The sequence below is a fragment of the Rhinolophus sinicus genome, chromosome 2, assembly GCF_057876585.1.
Source record: "Rhinolophus sinicus isolate RSI-liver-muscle chromosome 2, RSI-T2T, whole genome shotgun sequence".
NCBI lineage: Eukaryota > Metazoa > Chordata > Mammalia > Chiroptera > Rhinolophidae > Rhinolophus > Rhinolophus sinicus.
The window spans coordinates 158,223,411-158,247,578 of NC_142502.1; the positions used below are offsets into that span (position 1 = coordinate 158,223,411).

The 24,168-nt window shown below is 48.7% G+C and overlaps 1 protein-coding gene across 3 annotated transcripts in view; it reads right to left on the bottom strand.

The window, feature by feature from the left end:
* Positions 1–24,168, bottom strand: part of TTC7A (tetratricopeptide repeat domain 7A) — a 113,162-nt gene that overhangs the window by 85,313 nt on the left and 3,681 nt on the right. For 2 of the 3 annotated variants that reach the window (XM_019748610.3, XM_019748611.3), the window contains exons 2-4: positions 20,255–20,418; positions 15,093–15,261; positions 586–716 (exon numbers count right to left, since the gene is read on the bottom strand). In XM_019748610.3, coding sequence (XP_019604169.3) covers positions 586–716; positions 15,093–15,261; positions 20,255–20,418 — 464 coding nt within the window. Of the gene's footprint in view, positions 1–585; positions 717–13,440; positions 13,483–15,092; positions 15,262–20,254; positions 20,419–24,168 lie in introns of all 3 variants that reach the window. The other variant, XM_088796179.1, reaches the window with a different exon arrangement.

Sequence of the window (24,168 nt, forward strand, 5' to 3'; positions counted from 1 at the left end):
ATAAGGAGGCTGAAAACTTTCAGACGCCTGCTGGCCAGCTTCCTGCCAGCCTCTGAAAGGCTTGGAGAATGGGCCCCGGCCCTCACCTCCCATAGGGGATCCAGTAGGAAGCTTCTGGGGCACCACAGAACCAGAAAACTTATCTATAAGGACCAGCCTGACTGCACCCGTTCCAAGGGGAGAGCGGTGAGCAAATGGTTTAATCTCTCTAAACCTCACCTACTAAACAGGGATGAATATAATCCCTACTTCAGCGTTGCTGTGAGGAGTGAACAAGTTAATGGATACAAACAGGGCTGTCAATTCAGTTGTGCAAGCTGAATTCGCCAAGGAGGTTCCTGGCCTCTCACACATGGTGTGGACTCATTGGTTTATTAAAACTATTTACTGGCAGAAAAGAGTCTCATTGGAACAGATTCAGTAATACTATGAGTTTTCTGACCAATGAGGCAGAGTGTCTTTGGAGGGGTACAGGGTGCCTTTTTCTAATTTGCACAAGGCTGACCCATGAGCTTAGTGGGGGCTATAGATACAGGGGCTCAATAGAGGGCAGTTGTGAACGTGGTCCTATAATTCCCAGCTCACCTTCTCCAATTCCTGCAGAAACACCTGAGCAATCCAGGAGGCCTTCTCGAAGCAGGTGATCACTTCCTCCTCCCTCTCGGTCAGGCGGTGGCGGGAAGCAATGGAGTTGGGTAGGCGTTCCAGGGAGAGGCCTGCAGGAGGAGAGCACTTCAGACCTGCCCTGCTCAGGCCCCTGACTCCAGGCCCTTTCCCCAGGCCCACGGTGGGCTCATCTGAGGACACCTACGCTCTGCAGCAGCCAGGGTGAGGTGGAGGTCTGAGGAGGGGAAGGAGCAGGCTAAGCAATGGTGGTATTAGCAGTAGCTGGGATCAAGTGGTGGGCAGATAGCAGGCACCCATGCCCCATGTGGGAGCCACACCGTGGCCCCATGTCCAAGTCCTGCCTATCCTTCCAGGCCAGCCTCTCCAGGAACCATTCCTGACCCTTCTAGTTGCTAGAAGAAAACATCCACCCTCCAGGCACTCACCGGTTCCACACTGCAGAGTGGTTATTTACACCCAGCTCTTCACTCCCCCAGTAGCTAAAAGCTCCACATGGGCAAAATGTGTTTTTGGATTGCCACAGTCCCAAGCACACGGTAGATGCTTGAGTTACACAGCATTTTACATGCATCCCTCCCGTGGAACCAAACAGTTTCCACCTCGCCTAAGTTACCTGCACTCAGGTTGTATCTGCCAATGGACACCTGCTGTTAGCCTCCCTGCATCCACTTCCCCTTTGAGCATCCCTCCCTCCTGCAGCCTCAGCCACCTGCTTCAGAGGGCGATGACCCCACAGCCCTTCAGGGCAGCACATGAGCCAGGCCGGCCCATCATCAGAGCCACACTTTGTGGCTAAGGCGCAGCACACAGCCTGGTGTGGGCGGAAAAAGAGCCAATCCTGGAAGTTCTACTCTTTCCACTGGGCTGGATAAGCTGGTAAGAGGTCAGCCTGGAAATGTTGGGAAAGCCTTCAAATGAAGCCATGCAACGTGAGTGCAGTTATTTAACATGACTGAACTGTACGTTTGACAATGGTTAAGCTGGTACACTTTATGTTACTGTGTGTTCTTTAAAAAAACCCATCTGTAAGAAGCCAAGACGAGAAGGCATTGTTACACTAACTAGAAATGAATGTTGTAAAGGAAAAACACTATATTTACATATTTTTTTTAAGACAGGAAAGAGACTGAATAAACTCTTAGTCATGAAAAAAAATGAAGTCTACACAGAATAAAGTTGAGACACGATGGAAAAGGGCAGACCCTTAGACAGTGTTTGAGCACCTTGCCTGAAACTCTCCATCCCCTGAAAATTTCTGATACATGTGCCAATAAACCCTTCCCCCCACACTTGTTGGGGTCATAGTCATTTAAATTGTGTTTCTGTCATGTGCAACTCACACAGAACTGACTAGAGTTGCTGTCCTGGACTGTTGGCCCCAATGGGCAAATTCCAGGTCGCTGTCATTTTTGTGCCACACACAGTACCTGTCATGTACGAGGTGTTCAAGATGAACTCCCTGAAGGAACTATAAAAATAGAATCCTATATCCCCAGCATCCAACTGAAACCAAGCCCTTAACATTTGAAACCTCCCCTCCCCTCCCCTCCCCTCCCCTCCCCTCCATAATAAGCTAAAGCCTTATTTCAGGCTTTAGCTCGAGTGAGGGGATGACCACGTCAGCCTCCTAGCTGGCCTCCCTGCCTCCAGTCTCACTCTAATCCATACTGCACATGGCTCCCAGGGCGATCCTTCCAAAACTCCACCCCTTACAACCCTTCAGGGGTGCCCACTGCTATCGCGTAAGGTTCAAACTCCTGAAGTGCCACACCGGGCCCTCCAAGATCATTCCTGTCACCTCTCCAGCCTTGTTTCTCACCGTATACTGTAGACTGAGTGTTTGTGTCCCTTCCACCCCCCCCACCCCCACAAATTCGTATGTCGAAAACCTAATGTCCAATGTGATGGTATTAGGAGGTGGGGCCTTCGGGAGGAATTAGGTCACGGGAATGGAGCCCTCATGAATAGGATTAGTGCCCTTTTATAAAAACGGCCCCGAGAGCTCCCTTACCCCTTCTTCTACGTGAGCACACAGCGAGAAGTTGGCAGCCTACGACCTGGAAGAGGGCTCTCACCAGAACCCAACCATATTGGGGCATTGATCTCAGATTTCCAGAAATAAATGTCTGGTCTATAAGCCACCCAGTCTGTGGTACTTTGGTACAGCAGCCCAAGCTGTGGAAGACACCGCAACTGCCACAGCCACACCCAACCTCATGCGCCCAGCTGCTGCCCTGCTGCCTCTAAAGCACACCCCTGCCCCAGTTCATCCAAAATGACCGCATCCGGTCTGCCTCACCGAGGGCCATCTCCTCTCCTAACGTCCCCTGGTATAACCCACCATTTCCTCCTTGGGCGTTGGTCTATACTGTACATATTGCCACCCCACCATTTCTCATACTCATTTGTTCACATATTTGTGCAGGCAGATTACAAGCTCCTGAAAGGCATCAATCTTACTGCGTTTACCTTTCCATAACCTGGCACATAGTAGACACTCAGCGAGTGCTGGCTGGCTGGCTGGCTGAAGAGATGGCAAGCCTGATCATGTCTGACAAAGCACAAAGCGCTCTGCCAACACAAGGTGAGGAATTATTATTGTTTTCTTGGCTACATCCCAACTCATACAGATGCAGTGACCTTGCCCTCTACCACGCTGGGGTGTGAACAGGTCCAAAGGTCGCAGTGCCTCAGCCTGCGAAGGTCCTTGCTCAATACAAAGGTTGAGTGTCAACGTGCCTCCTGCCAAATGACTCATGACCATTTCAGCTCCTCACTGGAGAGGACTAGAAGGGGGAGGAGAAATGGAGGGAGCATTGGAGGAGACGTAGAGAGAAGGCAGGAGAAGGCAAGCTCCACTGCTCACTGCCAGTGCTGGTTCAGCCCCTGCTCCCCAGACACATGGCCTGTCCACCCTGCAGGAAGGTGGGACAAACATACTGTTTGTCCAGCAGGCCTAGCCTGGGAGACCACCTGCAGATGGCAGGAGGACGCTGCCAACTCCAGAAGACATAGCTTCCCTGTGGCCCTCCACTGAGAGCTGTGCTGCCGGCTGGGTTTCCTCCTACCCCACTTCTGGGCCCAGAACAGGCATGGACGCTGCCAGCTGCCTAGCAGGTTTGGGATGCCAGTCTGATGGCCACTGCAAAGTGGTGAATTTAGTAATGTCTGTCTGTGGGGCCTCCACGTCCCCCGTGCTTCATTCGTTCCTTCCGTTCCCAGCAGAGGCCTCTCCACCATGCTTCTCTGAGAATTCTAAATCCCATCCTCCTTGAAAGCTCACAGCAAAACCACCTCCTCTCTGAAACCTTTTCAAGCCTCCCAGACTCAAACCAGCAGAATATTTCGCTGCATCTCCTTTGCACATGCCTTTGTCCTATGTGGTCACCATCCTATCTGTGCATTTCTGATTGATCTTTGCACCCAATGAGAGCAGGCCTGGCATTGAGTGAGTGAGTTGATGGATGCACAGATGAATGGATGCATTCACTCCTGCTGAGTGTACAACCCAATGGGTTTCTCCCACTCCACTGAAATAATGGTTCTTGAAGAATTCATAAACAAATTGTACGTTTATACAATGGACTACTACTCAGGAAAAAAACAACACAAAAGGACAAACTCCTGACATGCATATAACATGGATGAATCTCTCAGAAATTATATTGTGCAGAAGCCAAATATCAAAAAGCACAGGCTGTGTTATTTCAGTTATATGCTATTCAAAAAAAAGACAAAAATAATCTATATTAATAGAAACCAACCAATCATTGCCTGGGTAGGGGTGAGGGTGGGGGAGGGGATTAATTGGGAAAGAGCCTAAGGGAACTTTCTGGGATGATGGGGAAATATCCTTTGTCTTTATTGAGGTGTTGGTTACACAGATGTTTACACTTGTCCAACTCATCAAATTATACACTTAAGATTTGTGTACCTTACTGTATGACAATTTATCTAAAAATAATGGATATAAGGCCTTTTTAAAATGAAGCAGTTATGATTCTGGAGAACTAAAAGATCAAAGCAGAAGGGCTACAGCCACTGAGGTTTTCCTCAGTAAGATAATTGCCAACATACAGAAAACCAAAAAACTTCCTGGAGCTGGCAGTGGCTTTTCACAGTCCAGTCACCCTTTCCTCCCATAAAAAAGGGCTTCTATACCTTCTATTTGCTCTTTGATTCATAAGCAGTTACATTTTCCTGTCCATAAACATCTGATTGGAAACCTGCTGGGCACTCCACCCTTTGGGATGCACTGCACCCTCTGCCCTTGAGTGTTTCAGCACAAGTGGCGAGACCACAACACTAGATCCAGAGGGAGACCAGCTGCTCCTCAGCCTCGTCCCCAAAGGATCCCAGTGGTTGTAACACAGCCTTGGCCATCAGGTAGGAAGCCAGGGCTGCCAGGCAGTGCGGGGTACTGCCTCCCGATTCCCACTGGCAGAGGGGCCTTTCAGCTCTACAAGCCAAGGGAGGGTCCCTTTCAAGAGAAATGCTTGCTTTTTCATTACCTCAGAATTTCTGGTTTGGAGGCAAGCTGATCCTGGCACGACTAGGGGCTCAACACCCAGGCTGGTCCCAGCCTCTTCAGTCTGAGATGACTCATCACATCCCAGACAGCTGCCCTTCCAAGAAGCCCCACCCTGGGATGCAGAGGTGGAGAGCACACCGCTTACTCTGCAATGGAACTTTCCAGATGGGTGGACCCCCCCCCCACCCCCTCTTGCCTACCCAGCTGGTCCCAGAGCACAGGGCACCCATAGTGGGCTAAACACAGAGTTTGGGGATCCTGGGTTGGGTGGGGTTGGGGGAAGAAGAAATATGAGTCATTGCTTCGGCCCTCTGGGAGGAAACCTCAAGGCCAGATAGGGAAGAACCCTCATAAATCACACACGAGAGTGGGCAACTGTGAGAATGTAAAGTGGTACAGCCACTATGGAAAACAGCCTGGCAGTTCCTTAAAATATTAAAAATAGAATTATCACATGACCCAGCACCTCCACTTCTGGGTTAAAAGAACTGAAAGGAAGGTCTGGAAGAGATATTTGTACACCCATGTTCATAACAACATTATTCACAATAGCCAAAAGGTAGAAGCAACCCCAAGTGTTCACTGGAGGATAAATAAACAAAAGGTGGTATATGTACACAGTGGAATATTGTTCAGCCTTAACAAAGGAAATCCGGCCATAAGTGACAATGTGGATGAACCTTAAATACATTATGCTAAGTGAAATAAGCCAGTCTCAAAAAAACAAATACTATGTGATTCCACTTTCTATGAGGTTCCCAGACCTAGAGTAGTCAGACTCACAGAGACAGGGAGTAGAACGGTGGTTGCCAGGAGCTGGGGGGCGGGGTAAATGGGGAGTTATTTAATGGGGATGGAGTTTCAGTTTTAAGATATGAAGAGTTCTGGAGATTGTTTGCACAATAATGTAAACTTAACACTACCAAACTATAAACTTAAAAATGGTTAAGATGGTAAATTTTATCTTAAGTGTATTTCACCACAATTAAAAATGTTTAATGGTTAAGATGCTAAACTTTATGTTCTATAAATTTTATCAATTGAAAACTTTTTTTTTTTTAAAGTAGGCAATTTGACTCCTTGTATCAAAGTCTCCAAAAAGTGCAGATGCTTTGATCTAGTAACTCTACTTGGAATTTATCCTAAAAAAAAAAAAAAAAAGAATGACATATGCAAAAATTTAGTTTCAAGGTACCCACTGCAGCCTTGTTTATAATGGCAAAAAATAAAAATAAAAAATGAGATTTAAACTACAGGTCCAATAACACGGAACAAGTTTGCTGAATTACAGGAGATTCTTACAATGAAATGCTATGAAGCCACTTTAAGTAGTGATGCAGATATGTACTGGAAACTGGTTCATAAAAATATTAACTTAAAAAAAAACAGGTTATAAAATAATCTTGTATGAACTTCTTTTTGTTTAAAAAAACACATATAAACCCGTAGGAAAAAAGACTGGAAGGATATACCTCAAAATGTTTATGGAGATCTAAATTTCCCAAAACACAAAAAATGGTATTGCACACTAGCAACGCCTATCTCATAGGGAGGTGGTGACAAACTAGATGGTATTTACAAAGAATAGAACGTATGCTCTCGCAAAACATTTTCAAGTGATGTTCACAATGACCTCTTAGGTAGAGGTTTCGCCCTTCCCTAGAATGACAAATGAGAAATCAAATTCAGGGAGAAGAGATTCCTTCCAACACCACTCAGCTCAAAGCGACAGAGTCCAGACTAGCTCCTGGTCTTCAGGCTTCAATCCTGTCTGTTCTCTCGGCCCAGGCTCCAGATGTCATACCTCACTCTCAGTCACCCCACCAGGGGCTCCCAAGTCACGGGCTTCTGGTCAGCCCATGGTGGCTCACCTTGCCCGTGTGTATCTGATGAGAGTTACAGCTCATCACTCAAGTATCGGAGCTGGTTTCTCAAACGAACCCCTCCAAGCTCTATCCACACTCTACACCCTCACTGACTACTCTCCGGGGTGGCCTCCAACAGTGGAGGAAAGGGCTGCCAGGAGAAGATGTGTGGAGACCACACCAACTTCTTCCCCTCCGGCCCCATGGTGATCTTCCTGGGATTCTGTTTACCATCTTGCTCTGTTTTGTATCCTGCAGTCCAGGAAGGCATTCATCAAAGGCTTGGTGTGCACACAAGTAACACACCCGCCTCCTTCTGAGACCCTTCAACAGCCGCCTGCTCAGGCCTGCTCATTCCTCTCCATCTGGAAGCCAGGCTCCCACTCCATGGCCCACAGTCTGGGGCCGGGGAAGCAGTACCAGAAGCGCTGACCCGCTTCCTGTCAAGGCGAACAGCCCACGCCCCTTTGAGAAGTAAACCAAAATAAACAGCTAATTCCTGCCATACCAGGACTAAAAAAACCCCAAACCAAATCTGTCACCATATCCTGCGCTAGGAGTAGCCTGGTTCTTTATTTTTAGAAGTTTTAATAAGTCACAAAATCTCAGGTGAGAGCAGAATAGCTGGGGTTGCATAGGCTGAAAAGAGAACAAAAAAGGAAAAAAAAAATCTTGAGGGGCTGGGAGAATTTGCAGACTGTAATTCTCCTGGCTGCTTAATGTTTTTTACATTTTTACTATTCATAGCACCATCACAATTTAGCATCTCGCTGCAGTGTTTTGGGTGAACTGGGGCCATTTTTCTCTATAGCCAGGACGATCTTCTATTGGCCTGGCAAGTCTGACCGGAGCATGGACTGGAGCTTCCCTGCGCTGGGCTGTGCGCGAGATCAAAAAGGGGGTTGGCGAGGTGGAACCCAGGGCAGAATTGGTTTTCAAAGGGCCCATTGCCCATTTATGAGGCTACAACGAGCCCCAAATTAGGCACCAAGGACTAAGGTCTGTATAGCTCAGGGCAGGACTCAAAGCTAAAGAAAGGGGGGTCATTCCCCATATCACTACCACACTGAGCTAGTGCCAGAGAAATGAAAGCAACACAGGAAGGCTTGAGAGAAGGAAGACTTTTGCCACAGAACAGCCCTCTGAGAGGTGGACGATGGCACCGGGGCTTTTGGGGATGAATTGGGAAAGGTTTGAGGTGTCAAAGGTGCAGGTCTTAAAGCATCCTGCACGTGCATCAAAGCTGGGCATATCCCTCAGGGCTTAGACTAACAGCAAAGAGGCAGCGTGTCCCCCTGGATGCACAAAGGTTTAGATTTAGAGTCTAGGGCCCAGAGCCCTCTGCTCCAGGCAGAGCACATGCGGGATTGACCAATAGGTGGGCCTGATTTTAGGGGACACAGATTGGGCCACATCAGTTATGGTGGGGCTATCTGGGGCCAAAGTTCTAGAACGCCAGCATAAAGGGACACCCTGAGCCTTATTGCCGGGCTCTCAATGCACCCTCATTTCCCACACGCACCGCCTCTCCAAGAAGGTGTGATTACACCCCTCCTCCAAACAAGCCACCTCCACTTCCCTTTGGATTTTACCTGGAAGTACCTCTCCCCTCATCTGCAGATGACTCCTCCTTAAGTTCAGGCTCACCTCCCAGCTCAGCCGGGCAGGCTCCACAACTTGGGCATCAAGGATGAGCCCAAAGCCAGAGTCAAAGAAAGACACGTTCAATTCCGGACACAGTCACCACTGGGATAACCTGAGGTGAGTCACTTCTGCCTGAGCTCTGGGTTCTGCCCTCCGAACCTTTCACCTGCTTTGCTAAGAGCATCCTGACTTTCCTGTGAGGAGCCATTCCTCCAACTCTGTCCACAAGATTCAGGTGGGGAATCCCACCCCTGGCACCAACCTGGCAACCTAGGAGCTGGTCACTGTAACTGGTTCCAGGGTGGGCATGAGCCCAAGCCAGGTCAATGAGAATGGTCCCTGAAGACTCTCTTTCTGAGGTTGTGAGTGCTATGCTGCAGGACCACGTAAGCCTGGAGCTGCTGAGAAAGACCTCAGTACATGCAGCCCGTGCATCCAGCTATGCCTGATGCCATCTACCCCAACAACTTGCTAGTTACGTAGGCTCAGAAATCTCCAGTCCCTCCCCCTTTTGGCTGTTGCTTTGCCAGCTAGTTGGAGTTGTATTTTTGTCATTACAACCGTAAGTCTGGTTATAGGGAAACTGATTCCAGAAGCATGATGTCAGAGGGGACAATTCCTGAAGTATAGGACTGGCTGAGTGGAGGTCAGGTATAGGAGTGACGGTTTTGCCACCTCCCAGCTAAGAACCTGGAATTCCACACATAGACCCTATTTCCCTGAAAATAAGACCTAGCCGGACAATCAGCTCTAAGGCGTCTTTTAGAGCAAAAATTAATATAAGACTCGGTCTTATGTAAGACCGAGTCTTATATTAAAATAAGACCTGTTATTATATTGTATTATTATATTATATTGTATTGTATTATTTATATTATATTATTATATTATATTATATTATATTATATTATATTATATTATATTATATTATATTATATTATATTAAAGACCAGGTCTTATAGTAAAATAATATTAATTTTTGCTCCAAAAGACGCGTTAGAGTTGATTGTCCGGCTAGGTCTTATTTTCGGGGAAACATGGTATGAGAGGATAGGCCCCTGGCAGGAGGAACATATTGACCTCTAACGGGAGATTGCTGGGCCCAGGTCCAAATGAGATTGAAGAAGGGAGAGAATGCTGTAGGGTGAACAACCAAGGGAAACCTTCTGGTGGAGGAAGCACCTGAGCTGTGTCTGAACGGAGCATTAGGGCCACTGCGAGGACAGAGACCCAAGAAAAGGTAAAGGGACATAACTTTGTATTAGGTTAGTGCAAAAGTAACTGTGGTTTAAAAGGTTAAAAAATAATCGCAAAAACCACAATTACTTTTGCACCAACCTAAGAGACCCCGCTGGACGCCAGGAACAGACCTCCTGTGGCTGAAGCACGGGGCTCCACCAAGGGAGGAGAGAGAGAGGACACTGGGGGTGCAGAAGAGATGACCACCTGTCCTCCAGGGGCTTCCAGTTCCGTGGGGAGACAGGGCTGGCAGCCAGGAGCACACGGAATCAAACGAGCAGGGTTTTGCCCAGGGCTTCATGAGTGGGCGGCACTCATGCGTCCTGCGAGGAGCCTCGAAACCAAAGTATACTAAATTGTTTTTTAATGCAAAGTAAATGGAAGATGTTCCCCCCAAACAAACCAAAACAGTGGTGGGCTGTGCCATCTACCACCTGCACCTGGAAGGCGCTGGGAACATTTCCTTTCCCAGGGCCGTCCCCTGGTATATGACACGCTTGGGCAGGGGGCAAGGGGCTGGCAGAAGTCCCAATGGAGCCACTGCAGGGCCTGGGGAATAGGGTGGGTAGGAGTGGGGCAGGCTCCCTATTCTGAAGCAAGGTGACTGATGCTGACATCTAAATGCGTGCTTTCTGGCCAACTAGCCCACCGACACCAGGACCCGGGCTGCTTCTGTACTAAACAGACCCACAGGACGGCAGCACAGGGCTTCATCGGTGGGTGCAGCTCCCACTCAGGGCTGAAGGAGGCCAGGAAAGGCTACAGTCCCCTATCTCCACAAGGCCCCCTCTGGGCTACCCTCAGGGACAGAATGACTGTGTCCAAACGCCTTGTGTCTCCTGGCCAGACCCCAGGCACTGCAGTAAGTGCCAGCAGCTTCTCTTTCTCTGGGCTTCTGTACCTCCTATACCCTTCCTGTATGAATCCATTGGAGTTAACTGTAACTGTTCCCTATGACCTCTGGCGGGCTCCTCTGTCACAGGCAGGATACAAGCTGGGGAGACAACCACTTGGCCACCAAGCTGAGCTCTGGGTACATACAGGCTGAGAAACCCAGCAAGCCTCAGTTTCTTCTTTCATATAATGGGCGTTAACAACTACCTCCCATCTTATAGAGATGAACTGAAGGTGAATTCGCCAGTCAACAAATATGTACGAAACAAGAGTTCCAGAGCAGTGTTTCTCGAGTTGGAACGTGCATACTCATCACTGGGGATGCAGGTGATATGCAAGTTCTGATTCAATACGACTGGGGAGGAGCCTGAGAGTCTACATTTCTATCAAGCTCCTGGGTGGCTCACATGCGATAATCCTGCCTCCCCTCCCCAGTCTAACCTGGCTCCAGAGGGAAGGGTCCACACCCCGTGTTTCCGGGTGTACCATGGAAGTCAAGTATACCAGAGGGGCTCAGGAATTGGTACTTGGGGAATGAAGGACTGAACAGGAGGTGCTGACGGGCAGGGGAAGGGCTCTCAGCTCTGCCCAGGGCCGGTGGGTGACTTGGGAGCAGCTGGCCACAGGACAGGCCTATTACTGAGTGGCAGGTAAGTCAACCTGGCTGCCTCTCTGCAGCCAGGAGTTGGAGGCATGATCTGGGAAGAAGCAGTTCTTACTCCAAAGCCAGAGGCTCTGACAAGGTCCAGCCCACCTCCCAGGTACCACCACGAGATTGGGCACAGTGCTCAGACAGGGAAATGACAGGTCTTCCCATGAAGCTGTTTTATTTTTCTATCTTAGTGAAAACTCTGTGGTTTTGATACTATTTCTGAACAAACGTGACATGGATAATATCTTTCTTCCCCAAGAGAAGTTGCAGGGTCATGTACCCCCATCTTGCACATACATATATGTGTGCGTTTCTGCATTTCAGGCAGGAGAAACCCAAGACTGCTGCAACTGCCCCCTTCTCTCCCAGACTGATGTCTAAAGCCCTCCCTGCGAATCAAGAGGCATCTTCTGGTCTAAATTATGTCCCTCCCACTTCAGAGGAAGACCAAGTCCTGTGAGACAGGCCTCAGAGGGTCACGCTGCCAAGTCCCTCTGCTTTGGAGGCAAAAGGAGGTGAGTTGAATATGTTTTTATGTCTTTGGGGGGTGGAGGTGAAGAGCCCCAGAACCTGTTCCTGACTCCTCCAACAAGAACAAGAGCTCCACACTGGAGACAACCACACACAAGTCCTGACACAGCCTCCAGGCCTGTCCACCTCAGGCTTCCCCAAGGTACACCGGCCCATCCTCCACCCTCCAGCCAGCTGTACCTGAGAATCAAACTCCGTGATCCACTGGATGGAGCCAAATGGAACCACAGAGCAGAATCTAATGCAAATGGCAAATAAGCTGTGGTACAAGGCCTGGGTAGGGGGAGTGCTCCGGGGTAGGCAGGGGAGGCTTCGGCAGAGGCTACCTAGAGCTTGACAGAGCCTAAAAATCCAGAGGCTGTCTGGGGGTAGAACATTCTAGTTCAAATATTAGCTAACTGATGTCCTGGGTAAGTTGCTTCACTTTTATTAGCCTTGGTACCCTCATCTGTAACATGAGGGATTGGCCTAGATCATTTTTATGATTCCTCTCAGTCTAGAATTCTGAGCAGCACGACCATGGGCGTTTATGAGCTCTGGCTGCCTGGGTTCAAATCCTGGCTGTACCACTTCCTGTGAAACCCAAATGAGTCCCTCCCCCTCCTCAGCTGTAACTCCTGGTCTGTAACACGGGAATGAGGAGAATACCCACTTGGGTTCTGTGTGGATTCAATGAAGGCATACCTGGCAGAGTGAGGGCTTAACAAGTATCATTATTCTGTGAACTCTGTGGCCTCCTGCTGCCACCATCCTTTCTATGGACCAAATGTTTGCGTCCTCCCCAAATTCATATGTTGTAGTCCTAACCCCCAATAGGATGGTATGCGGAGATGGTGCCTTGGCAGGTGATGAGGGTTAGATGAGGTCACGAGGGTGGGGACTCATGATGAGATTAGCAGCTTTATAAGAAAAGAAAGAGAGGGGGATTGCTCCACGTACACATGGAGGAAAGGCCATGCGAGGACACAGTGAGAAGGTGGCCATCTGCAACCCAACGAGACAGCCCTCACCAGACACTGACCCTACTGATACCTTGATTTTGAGCTTCCCAGCCTCTAGAACTGTGAGAAATAAATTCTTGTTCTTTAAGCCACCTGGACTACGATATTTTGTTATGGCAGACCAAGACAACCCCTTTGCTCATAAAAAGTGTCAGGACCAATGACCAGCCATCCCCACCCCCTACTCTCTGGATGGGGAGAACCACTGGGTACCCCGAAACCCAGGAAAATCAACATCATGCATACTCTGGAGGTCCTGTGCATGCTCTCAAGCACATACAGGTGAACCAGGTGAAACTCAGCATGCCAAGCAACAGGGCACAGTCACTGCAACAGGACAGGGAGGACAGGTAGAGAGGAGGCAGGCAAGCGGGAGGCCGCATGCAGTCAGTGAGGGGCGGGGAGCTGGCACAGACCATGACCGAGCAGCCCACGCCGTGGTGCCCGGCTCCTTACCTCCCCTGCAGGACCTCTGACCACCAAGAAGCTGGAGGTGTGCTGGAAAGAGTAGAGAGCAGGAGACAGGGAGCAGTAGGCACCGAGCCAGGTCTACAGGAAAAAAGTGCTGGAAAGGACCCCCAAGGAAGGGTGTTAGGTTCAGGAAGTCCATGGCAGAAGTGGTTTCCAAGAGGCCCGAAAGACCCAGACGCCACATGAAGATCACCCTCAAGTCTGGCCTGTGCCAGGGACCCAAAGAAGGGGGACAGGAGGGCAAAGGGAGAAGAGCTCACAGACTGGCCCATCCAGATGGGCACCTGCCCTCCTGCTGGCTGGCACCAGGTCTGTCTAGAGTGACATTCCCAAAAGATTTCCTGAGATGGCGTGAACAATCTCTCAATGAGGAGAGGGCTCCAGGGACCCAGCAGGGGATAAACAGCCCTCAGGAAGCCCCCCCAGCCAGGGCCAAGGAGGCTGTGCCCTGCAAAGATGTCACAGTCAATCCCCTGCGACCCAAGGGTGACAGAGGAATGGGGGTGCGGACTCATATTCCAAGGCCGATGTCAGAGAGTGGAGGTTTCAGTCCTGGCTCCACTGCAAATCTCTGGGTAACTTTGGGCAAGCTATATAGCCTCTCTGGGTCTGTTTCCCCATACATAAGATGGGAGAACATCTGTATCTATGATGGAAAGAGGGTGACAAATACTCTACCAATGCCAGACACCAAATCCCCACAGGGGCACATACATTTCTAAACTTTTCTGTAGGGGTTGGTTTGTGCTGGAATAGGGAGATGATCAAACAGTCAAGATTCCTGGGCAGTGGGGCTCCCAAAACCTCACTACCACCAAGGGCCACCCCTCAGGCTCTGTGATCCCAGGGCTTGTGGATCCAGAAAGCGTCAGCCTGAAGCACAAAGTTTGGAGTAGAGTTTTTACTAACATGGAACGGCTTCAGGATCCACTTCAATGATACTGTTACCCCAGCAGGGACATCCACAGCACCCCATGTCATCTAATTCCTACATCACTGACCCTGTGTGCCTGGGTCCCCACCAGAGTACCCCTCGGCCTGGGAACTGGTTCTGACCTGCCCATCACTGGATCGTGGCACCACCTCCCTGGGCCGCTCACAACAGGTGCCTAACAAACAGCTGAGGTGTGACAGACTCCTCTACCCCACAGTGTACCCGATTTGTAGCCAATGTCAGCCACCAGCACCAGCCTGACAATGGGATGGCACGTTGTTTAAGCCTTTCTCAGCCTGGTTCCAATACTGATTCCTCCTGGTAATGGTAACCCTGTGAGGGCAGGTATTACAACCCTGTCTTGCAGACCAGTCAACTAAGGCTAAGAAAGGTAAAGAGGTAATTTGCCCACAGGCACATAGTGGGTAACTAGTTGCCAACAGAGCCAGGGCGAGAACTTGAGTCTTCTGACACCCAGCCTAGCGCCTGCTGTCAGCCAGCATGTTCGGTTACCACTGGTCTCCACCTGGCAGGTCAGTGCCTGGGCACTCCCAGGGGTGAAACAGCCTGGACCTCGGCAGTAGGCCCACCCTCAATACAGCATCTGCTGCCCTACAGCTGCAGCCTGCTCCTGGCACAGGGGGGCCTGAGTGTAAGGAGCTGGGCATGAGGGTGGGGAGCCCCAGTCGGCACCCATACCTACCTTTGATGACAAAGGCTTCTGCCAGCAGCCGCATCCGATACAGGGGCTTGTTCCCCACGGACATGTCGTCAATCCCAGCCCGCGCGTACATGCTGATGGCATCTCGGTACGAGCCCTCCACGTAATGCAGCTTGCCCAGGATAAGCATGGCCTCATACATGTACTGTGGCTGAAAGAACAAGGACCACATTAGTAGGCTTCTGCCCCAAAGCCCCTGTCCCCACCCCCACCAGGTACCCTGGGATGAATACCACCCCCACTGAGCCATGACAACTCTAAGTCCCTGCTCAGAAGCTCTCTCCTCCTCCCAGAAGCCTTCCCTGACCCTCAAGCTCATGCCAACGGCTCCCTTCTCTCCACACCTGCAGTCCATGGCCTACTTGTTGAAATTCTTATTGAAGTTCTTATAGGAGCCCCTAATTGTTCCATGAGCTGTGTCTTAGGCCCCTAGCTAGATTGTAGGCAGTCTGTGGAGACTAGGTTCTGTCTTCTCTCTTCTGCAGTCCCCAGAGGCTTCAACCCACGGCTGACACTCAGGAAGGAATTCAGGTATTTGTTCTCAGCACAAGTGGGGAGTCAGGGACCCATCCACGTTTTGTGAAGCCTGAAGCTTATAAATCTGAGGGGTCCTCTATACATACATATAGGCATAAACACAAACAAATTAGGTGAGAGGCCTTGGAAAGAGCCCACGCAGGTGAGAGGCCTGAAGGTGAAGCTCCCTCCCACAGCAGGAGGACCTCTATGGGGAGAGGGGTCACATCAGCAGTGTGGGACAGAAGGGAGGACAGCAAAGCCCTGCTGGGCCACCCTCCTCCCCTCATCAGAAGCAGGTGAAAGTGCAGAATCAAGTACCTGAATTCAAACCTGTTCTCTGCCCTACTTTTTCAAGTGCTGTTTATGCCCAAATCTTCACCCCATACAAGGACTCTCAGGGCCTCCCTCAGGGTCCCTCGAGCTCTGGTTGACCCTGCCTGAGAGTCCTAGCCTTTGACGTGGGCCCAGCTCAGCTCCAAGATCTCCCGCCTTCCGAAGCCACTTGCTCTAGCCTGTTGCCTCCATATCTGTGCTCAGCTGGCCCACCACCCCTCCGGCCAGGCTCTGGGCATGGTCCCGACCACCAGCATCAGTCCTGTCCACAGAGCTCCCTGGAGATGGCCCCCCCCTCCTGGCCTGTCACCAACAGGAAGGTGCTGCCTCTGACTCCTTTCCGGACTCTGGGGCACATGTGACCCCAGGGGAAGCCTCCACCACTCCCCACCATTTACTATCCTCTCAAAAGCCAACTAAGATACATGGAGCACAAAACAGCTAAATGTTCCTTCCTCGCCGTTTTTTGTAAATACACATGCTACCTCGGCTCACACAAGTTCCCAATCGGGAAGTCTCCCCTTTCCCTCAAGCTATCCAGATTCTCTTCCATCCTTTGGGGCTTTGCTCAGGTCCACTTCCTTTTGGAAGCCTCCTTTCTGCTGAATTCCTGCAATGCCTCTTCCAAGTGGGCCCATTTGGCCTCTGCATGCCTGACCCGCTGACTATTGATTACTTCTCAAAGGCTGACTTTTTCAAGGGCGTTTGCTAGTCTCCCCAAATAGGCCAGCCACTCTCCTGGATCACCCCCAGAGGCATGTAGCCCATGGACCCTCTAAGATGGGCAACATCTCTGCTGTTCTCCCCACTGGTTTGAAGCCACAGGCACATTTCCTCCCTGCTCAGCCTTGTTTTCCCTGTTGTGAGGACGAGCTCATAATACCAACCCTCATCTCCCATCACAGCAATTCCAAGAGCATTAATAGTGCAAAGTTCACAAAAGAACTTTGAACGATTCTTTAGAAAGCAGCTAGATAAATACAGGGCATGAGTAATTGTTATTATTATCCTGTTCTACCATAAGTGGGGAATAGGGCAGCTACGCTCAGAAGGACAATTTTCAGGGCGTGATGCAAGGGTGGGGCTCAGTGGTTCCTGGTGGACCGATGACAGTCTATAATAGAGCTTCCACCAAGCTGGGGGAAAATTAAGCACCATGTGCTGGATGTTTCCTAAAGCTAAATGTATACTATTTGAAAAGCTGCCCTTAGTTCTGAAAGCATATGCGTCTTGCTTTTTGGTGTTAAGATGTATTTTCTTTTATGGAATGATGGTAATAGAAGGTGGTACAGTTTTGCTGTTTTATTTTTGTTTGTTTTTTATGTCCGTCCGCATATATGGCAGAATTAAAAGTTGGCTACACTCTGTGGGACCCATGTATTTGAATTTGAAATGTTCTTGGCCTGTCAATCCAACAGTCAGGGAACCACAGAGCCCTGGCCCCGTGGAAGGATGCTGTGCAGGAAGTCACTCCATCTGGGGCATTATCCTTGTGCTGTGGAGCAGGCCTGTCCCCTAGGCTTTGTGCCTCCTTGTCTCTATCAAATAAAGGGAGAATGACCATCAGTGGATGCCCAGGTAAGAGGAGAGAACAGATGAGCAAAAACGTCAGAGGCAAAATGGGACCTACAAAAGCAGGAGTGTCATCATCACAAACATTAACCCAAGTTCCTCTGTCATTATTTTGCCTCCACTCCAGGAATTGGGGAGATAGCACTGAGAAGTGGCAAAGACCATGAGAACTTGGGATGTGGAGATAAACAGGCCTGTGTTTAAGTCCTGCACCTGCTACTGTGGTCCTTGGCTGAGTGACTTAACATCTCCTGGGTCTGAGTTTCTTCACCTGGAAAATGTAGACACTAGGAAATACCATTGAGAGGGTTACCGTGAGGCACCCATGAGATGGTGCGATGCCTGGTGCTCCGTGGAGAACAAGTTATGACAAATGGTTCGTTTGCATCAACCTCTACAGAACTGAGATGGACAGGATCTCAGAGATCACTGAGTAGGTTTCAAACTACACCGAGGTGCCTCAGGGCCCAGCTCTCCACTCTCCTCCTCATCCCATCAGAGATACACGGGAATCTACCTGGGGTTTCGTCTGCTGCCAGGAAAGACCATCCCCAGCCACAGGATTACCCTCTGGCCTTTGGGGTAAGAATGAGAATCACACACACTACTTTTAATGTTTTATTTTGCCTGATCAACATCAAGCTTTTGGCTTTGGCCTGGTAACAGGGAATTTTTCAGTATGTGTCTTTGATGAATAAAGCATGATCAAATTTGTACTTACTACATGTGATGTGGTAGACAAAACAGTTTCTTCAACAATACATGTGGATATTATTCGGCCAATACAAAGAATGAGGCATTGGATGGAGAAAACGCCAAGGGACAGTTCTTATGCAAAAAAGCTACTTGTCAAACATGCATCTTACGACTCTAATAAGAAAGTTTTATATGTGCAAGTGTGTTTTTAACACACAGAGAAAGGCGTATGGGACACACGCCAAGTGGTGACCAGTACTCAACTCTGGGGATGGGAATCGGGTGGGGGTGACAAACAAAAACTTTTATTTATTAGTCAAATTACTTGTGTACATAGTGAATTTTCTACAATAAGCTGGAGTCATTTTTATTTTAAAAACAATTTAAAATTATTTAATGGAGTCTACTGGAAAGAAAACAATTAAAAGGGGTCATGGTAGAAAAGGTGGGGACCCACCAATCAAGTCCAACCCTTTTGATTGGCAGATGAGGAACTGGAGGGCCTAAGAGGTCAGGGGACAGGCTCAGGGTCAAGCAGCTATTTTACATTGATGTAAAATCACCCAGAGTTACAATAATCCCTGTCGAGGAGTCTAAAGGCAGCAACCTGAAAACTTCCAGTAAACCCTCCCCGCACTGCTTACAGAAAAAGCTGGACACTTCTTGGTCTGGTGTTCTAGTCCTTATTCTCTGGCTCCAGTGTATTTTTATAAGCTAATTACCCACCATTCCCTGTTGTTCCTACTGATGAACATATTTTAATGCAATTGTTACAAGAGTCCTTCCTTAGATTACACACTGCTTCCTTAGCTTGGAACGTTCTGTCCTATCTCTGTATGTCCATATTCCTCCCTCTTCAGGTTCAAGCCCTCACCCACGGGCCTAATTCTAGTACTACCATCTCCCTGAGTTGACTCCTACCTCACCCCAAGGAGTGCCCCCCGCGGACTTGCCTGCACATGTACACCACGTGTGCGGCATGTGTCACAGTCCGCAATGGACAATCTGACGATGATAGGACTTATCTTCCCAGTAGACCTGCAACCTCCCAGAGGACAGGGTCCATGCTGGACTAATCTTTATTGCCCTCAAAGTACACAACACAATGCTTTGCACATATTAGGTGGCAATCAGATGTGTAGGTCAATACATATATTACTTTGGAACATGTCTTGAAAAATCACATCTTTGGGTCTCTAAAGACATACCAATACCTCGACTATAGCTCATGATGCACTGTCATTTGGAACAGTCTCAAACTTGAATGTGCACATAAATCACCCAGGGAGCTTGTTAAATCCTAACCAGCTCCTAGATGATGCCCATTCTATGGGTGGGTGGACCACACTTTGAGTAGTAAAAGTCTAGAGAAATCTGTGACTTTACTTCCCTCTAAACCTCCCCTCAGTGCCTTGCATACAGTAGGTGCTCAGTAAATGCACATAGACTTAAACTGGCTTGTCATGTTATTGAGCTCTTCTGTCGCTAGCCAACTCTGCACGTTTGCTTATTTCAAATGAGATCTTGGGCTCACTGAGGTTTTATTTCCCTGAGACCCCAAAGAGGACCAGGCACGTACTAGGTCAACCAAGTAGTGTCTAATAGAAATATAACTTAAGTCACATGTGTAATTTAAATTTTCTAGTAAAATTTTCTAATCACATTAAAAAAGGTAAAAATATGTAAAGTTAATTTTAATAACATTTTACTTAACCCAATTTATCTAAAATATTATCATTTGAACATGTTATCAATGTAAAGAATTAATGATCTTTTACATTCTTTGCTTCGTACTAAGTCTTTGAAAGTCAGCGTGTTTTACACTGACAGCACATCTCAGTTGGGACTAGCCACATTTCAAGTGCACATATGGCTGATGGCGACTATACTGGGCAGCGCATGGCCAGCCCTTAAGAGGCACTTGCTGCTCAGGTGACTGATGACCCAAGGAGGGCTTGACAGCATATAGGAAGCAGGAGAGAGAGAGGAGCGGTGGCCCCAGGATTGGAGGGCTGACAACTCACCGACAGCTTTCCGCGGTTAAGGATACTACTTAGATGGTTTCTGGCTTCATTCATCTTCGGCTCATTCTTCTCCAGCCAAGGGATGGAGTCTTTTATCCTGGCATTATTCTCCTTTAAACACTGCTCCAGGAGGGCCTCAGCCAGGAGTAATTTTCCAAAGTCATCTGAAAAACAGGGCAGTGATCCCCTGAACATGGCAGATATAGAGACTGGCACATGCCCCTTTCCCCATCCACCCTCCCCCACCCCCACACATGAATGGCCTAAGTCTGAGAAAATCAATAAAGACACTGTTTCCACAAACTTAAACAGCATTTAAAGAAAAAAACACAGGCATTCTGTCACGGCACAAGCACAAGTCGCCCTTTTTGGTTTATTTCCTGTCGTTTAGTGGTTGGGGAGGTAGCGTTCCTAGGACTTGGGACAAATTCCCAGAATTTCAGAATTTCAAATGAGGGACAAAGTCACACACATGCCCCACTGTGGGTAATAAATAAGTTCTTAAACCAAGAAGGAATTCTTCCTGAACGAGTGAAGAGGGAAAATATATGAGGTGGTTTAATAATGCATTTTCACGTGCTCCTAATTTCCATGTAACTATAATTGCACTTCTCCAATTTGAAGGTATTTGAACATACCAGGGATAACCTAGCAACCAAAGTGAAGAATTAAAGCCGGAAGCAGATATTCTCGTGTTGCAAGGCAAATCCTGAAGATGTTTAGTACTGGCACTTTCTGGAGTTCTCTCACATGTTGGCTGATCTGCAGACCTCATCCCCTGGCAGGCGAATGTATACTGCTTGGTTGGATTTGTTAGCTCCCCACCCCCCACAGTCTTGGGACCACCACAGTTCTGCTACCTACAGCAAAGGTAGCCGGATGGGGTAGGACCCGGATGTTCAGCGTGCAGGGCTTGAGGTCAAGTGTGCTTTCACAACGGCCTCAGGTGGCTGCGCTTGGTGTGACTGGCTCATTGCCCCTCTCCTGCAACCAGAGTGTGGACCAGACCCACCACTCAATACAGGCACCCAATACACAGCTGCCGAGTGAATCAGATGCTCTCCACTACCCCAGCAGGAACCAAGGCTCAGGGAGTTATGTGTCTATCCAAAATGTCTCCAAATGTGTGCTTGGTCCCATCTCTTCACAGAGCTCTTTCTGCTGCCAGGATGGTGTTCTCAGACTTACTTGCGGATGCCACTCACTCCTCTCAAGATGACCTCAGTTTGCTCACAACTCAAAGCCACTGGTCCCAAATTGTGTGCCTCTGAAGAAGACTCTCCCTCCCTAAGGGAGATTTCATGCCAAGAGCATCCCGAAAGCTGAGATCCCAGAAGCCAGTCACAGGAGACTTTCCCTCTGAAGACGCCACAGCATGTTGGTGGATCCTTTGCTACCTCATGATTTCTAAAACTGACATTTGGAGGAAATGGCCAAAAATGTACCTGGTTCAACTGAACATCCATTGTTGGTAGAACAGAAGTTGGTAGAACCTCTATAAAGGGCAATTTGGCAACATATATCAAAATTATCTTTGTACATTCCCATTGATTCAGCAGTTCCACTGCTACAGATGTCCTTACACTTGTGTAAAGTGACCTACATATAAGGTCATTCCTGCAGCGTTATTTATAACAGCAGAAAATTAGAGACGACCTTCATGTCCATCAACAGGAGGTTGATTAAAGCATGATTAAAGCAATGCCATGTAGCCAGAAAAAGGAAGCTCTGCATGTGCTGTTATGGAATGAACTAACTCCAAGATAAATTGATATGAAAGCAGAGTGCACACATTGAATGTAATGGGCCACTGTGTGCTTATGCGTAAAAATACCCAAAAGGATACACAAATGTCTGATAACCTTGCTGGCTTACAGGGACAGGGGGCAGAGGTGGAGGGAGGCTGGCTTTTCACTCCTTACATCTGGGTACCTTGGAAGGTTGACTCAGGTGAATATATTCCCTAGTCAAAAACAAAAGTTTAAATCAACCCCGGAATGAAAGACACTCTTCTTCATTTCCGAATCTCCGCCTGGAGGAGGGGTGGGCTGCTTACGCAGTGAGTGTCCGAGCGCAGTCCTGGGTGGTGGGCCTCGGGCTAAGTCGCTCTCCCCTACCACCTATTTCGCCTCCGTAAAACCTGGGGTGGGGTTAGGAACCAGCTCCTCCCCACGATCCGATGGGCCGGGTCCCCGCCCTCCTCCGCCCAAAGCACCAGCACGCAGCACAACTCCCCGCCCCTTTCGCAGCAGCAAAGCCAACCGGCCACCAGGTCCCGCCCCCCGTCAACCAACTGCCCAACACGGAGCTCCTCACGGCTCATTGGCTCCATTCCTTTTGTGCCAAGAGAAACCAGCTTCCTACCAAGCAACCCTCAATCTTGAAATACTCCCCAGGGCACTCACAGCTCCTCAAAATAATGGGAGTGTCTTCTGAACGCTTGCTGCTCTAAGTACGGTCAGTGCAGTGGGGCAGGTCTGTGAGTGAGACCGGATGCCAAAAGGTTAGTGAAGAAATTTTAGAGGACACGTTCACGAAGATTGGTAATAGCATGACAGAATGATTTTGAATCTGTTGAATGGAATAATAAAAAATTGGGGGGTAAACGTCTGTGTACCTTACAAAAATATCAGAGCACAGCAGCTTGGGAATTTAGAAACAAACATAAAACTGATACTTCAGATTGTTTGAGAAGCACTGTTCTAAAACACAAGAGTGCCTTTTAATGAGAAAGAGAGACTAATATTTGTTGAGGGCCTGCTGACTGCGGGAACTGTATTATATAGATCCTTGAATCAGCATAGCCCTAAAAAGTAGATATTCCCATTTTTATAGATGATAATAAAGATATGCACTATTGTTATGGTCACAATTCATAACAGTAACATATCACAGCCAAAGAATAGTCTTTCTCCCCGGCATCCCATGCAGAGCAGAGCTTCTGGAAATAAAGAACAGTCTAAGAGCTGTAAACCATAGGTTAAAAGCTAATAGTGATTCCAGGGGCAGGGATGAGGATTGTTTTCACTGTCATACTTATGAGTTAGACTATTTTGTAAACCAATACTTCAGGACCTTCTCCAGAGCCGTTTGCCCTCTTCTTCACCCCCTACTCAGTCTCTCTGTGTTTGGTTTAGCAGACACAGTAGGTGTTGGGAATTTAGTTTCTTTTCTTCCTTGCCCAATTTTTCTCCCTGTGCCATTCTTTCTCTTCCTTTCCCCTTTCCCCCCCCCCCCCCATCTCATTATTCTCAACTGGCCAGTCTATGGAACTGAAGGATATTTTGGAATTAAAAGTCTAGATTTTCAGTTGCTAAATAAGAATCCAGGTGGATAGAGGCTTTCCTGTCCTTCTCTAAAGGTAAAGCAAATTGCTTTTATCATCTTGTTGTCCAAAACCTACTCCCTAACCAGTTTGGGTAAAGTCCTCCAGCTTTTCTCCTCCCAGGGGCATTAGGAAGGCATTCCTGCCAGAGGGAGACAGACTCTGGGGACTGATTCTGGCAGCTGAGCCCAGCCCCCTGCTTTTGACAGAGACCTTAACCAGGCCACCACTTAGGAGCTACCCAGTCATCCCACCCCTTTTGTTTGGAAGGCCTCTGGCCTCTAGCATCCTCTCTAGGCCTCTCTCAGGGTACCAGGTCACAGAGACCCTTTCAAGGACACCTGCCTCCTCCCCGGAACCCACATTTACAGGATGGTGCTCCCCTCTCCACAATCTGCCAATTCACTGTTCGTACACCTGGGTCCAGCCAGCAAGCCTGAAACCCAGACCAGGCCCTTCCTCAGTCAGTCAAATGGGGACACAGCGTTCTCCACAGCTGCTCACCTCTCAGGACTGCAGAGGGGCTGGGACCTTCCAACCTTAGAGGAGGAAGAGGCCGAAACTAATGAGAGGCCACCTGCCTCAAACA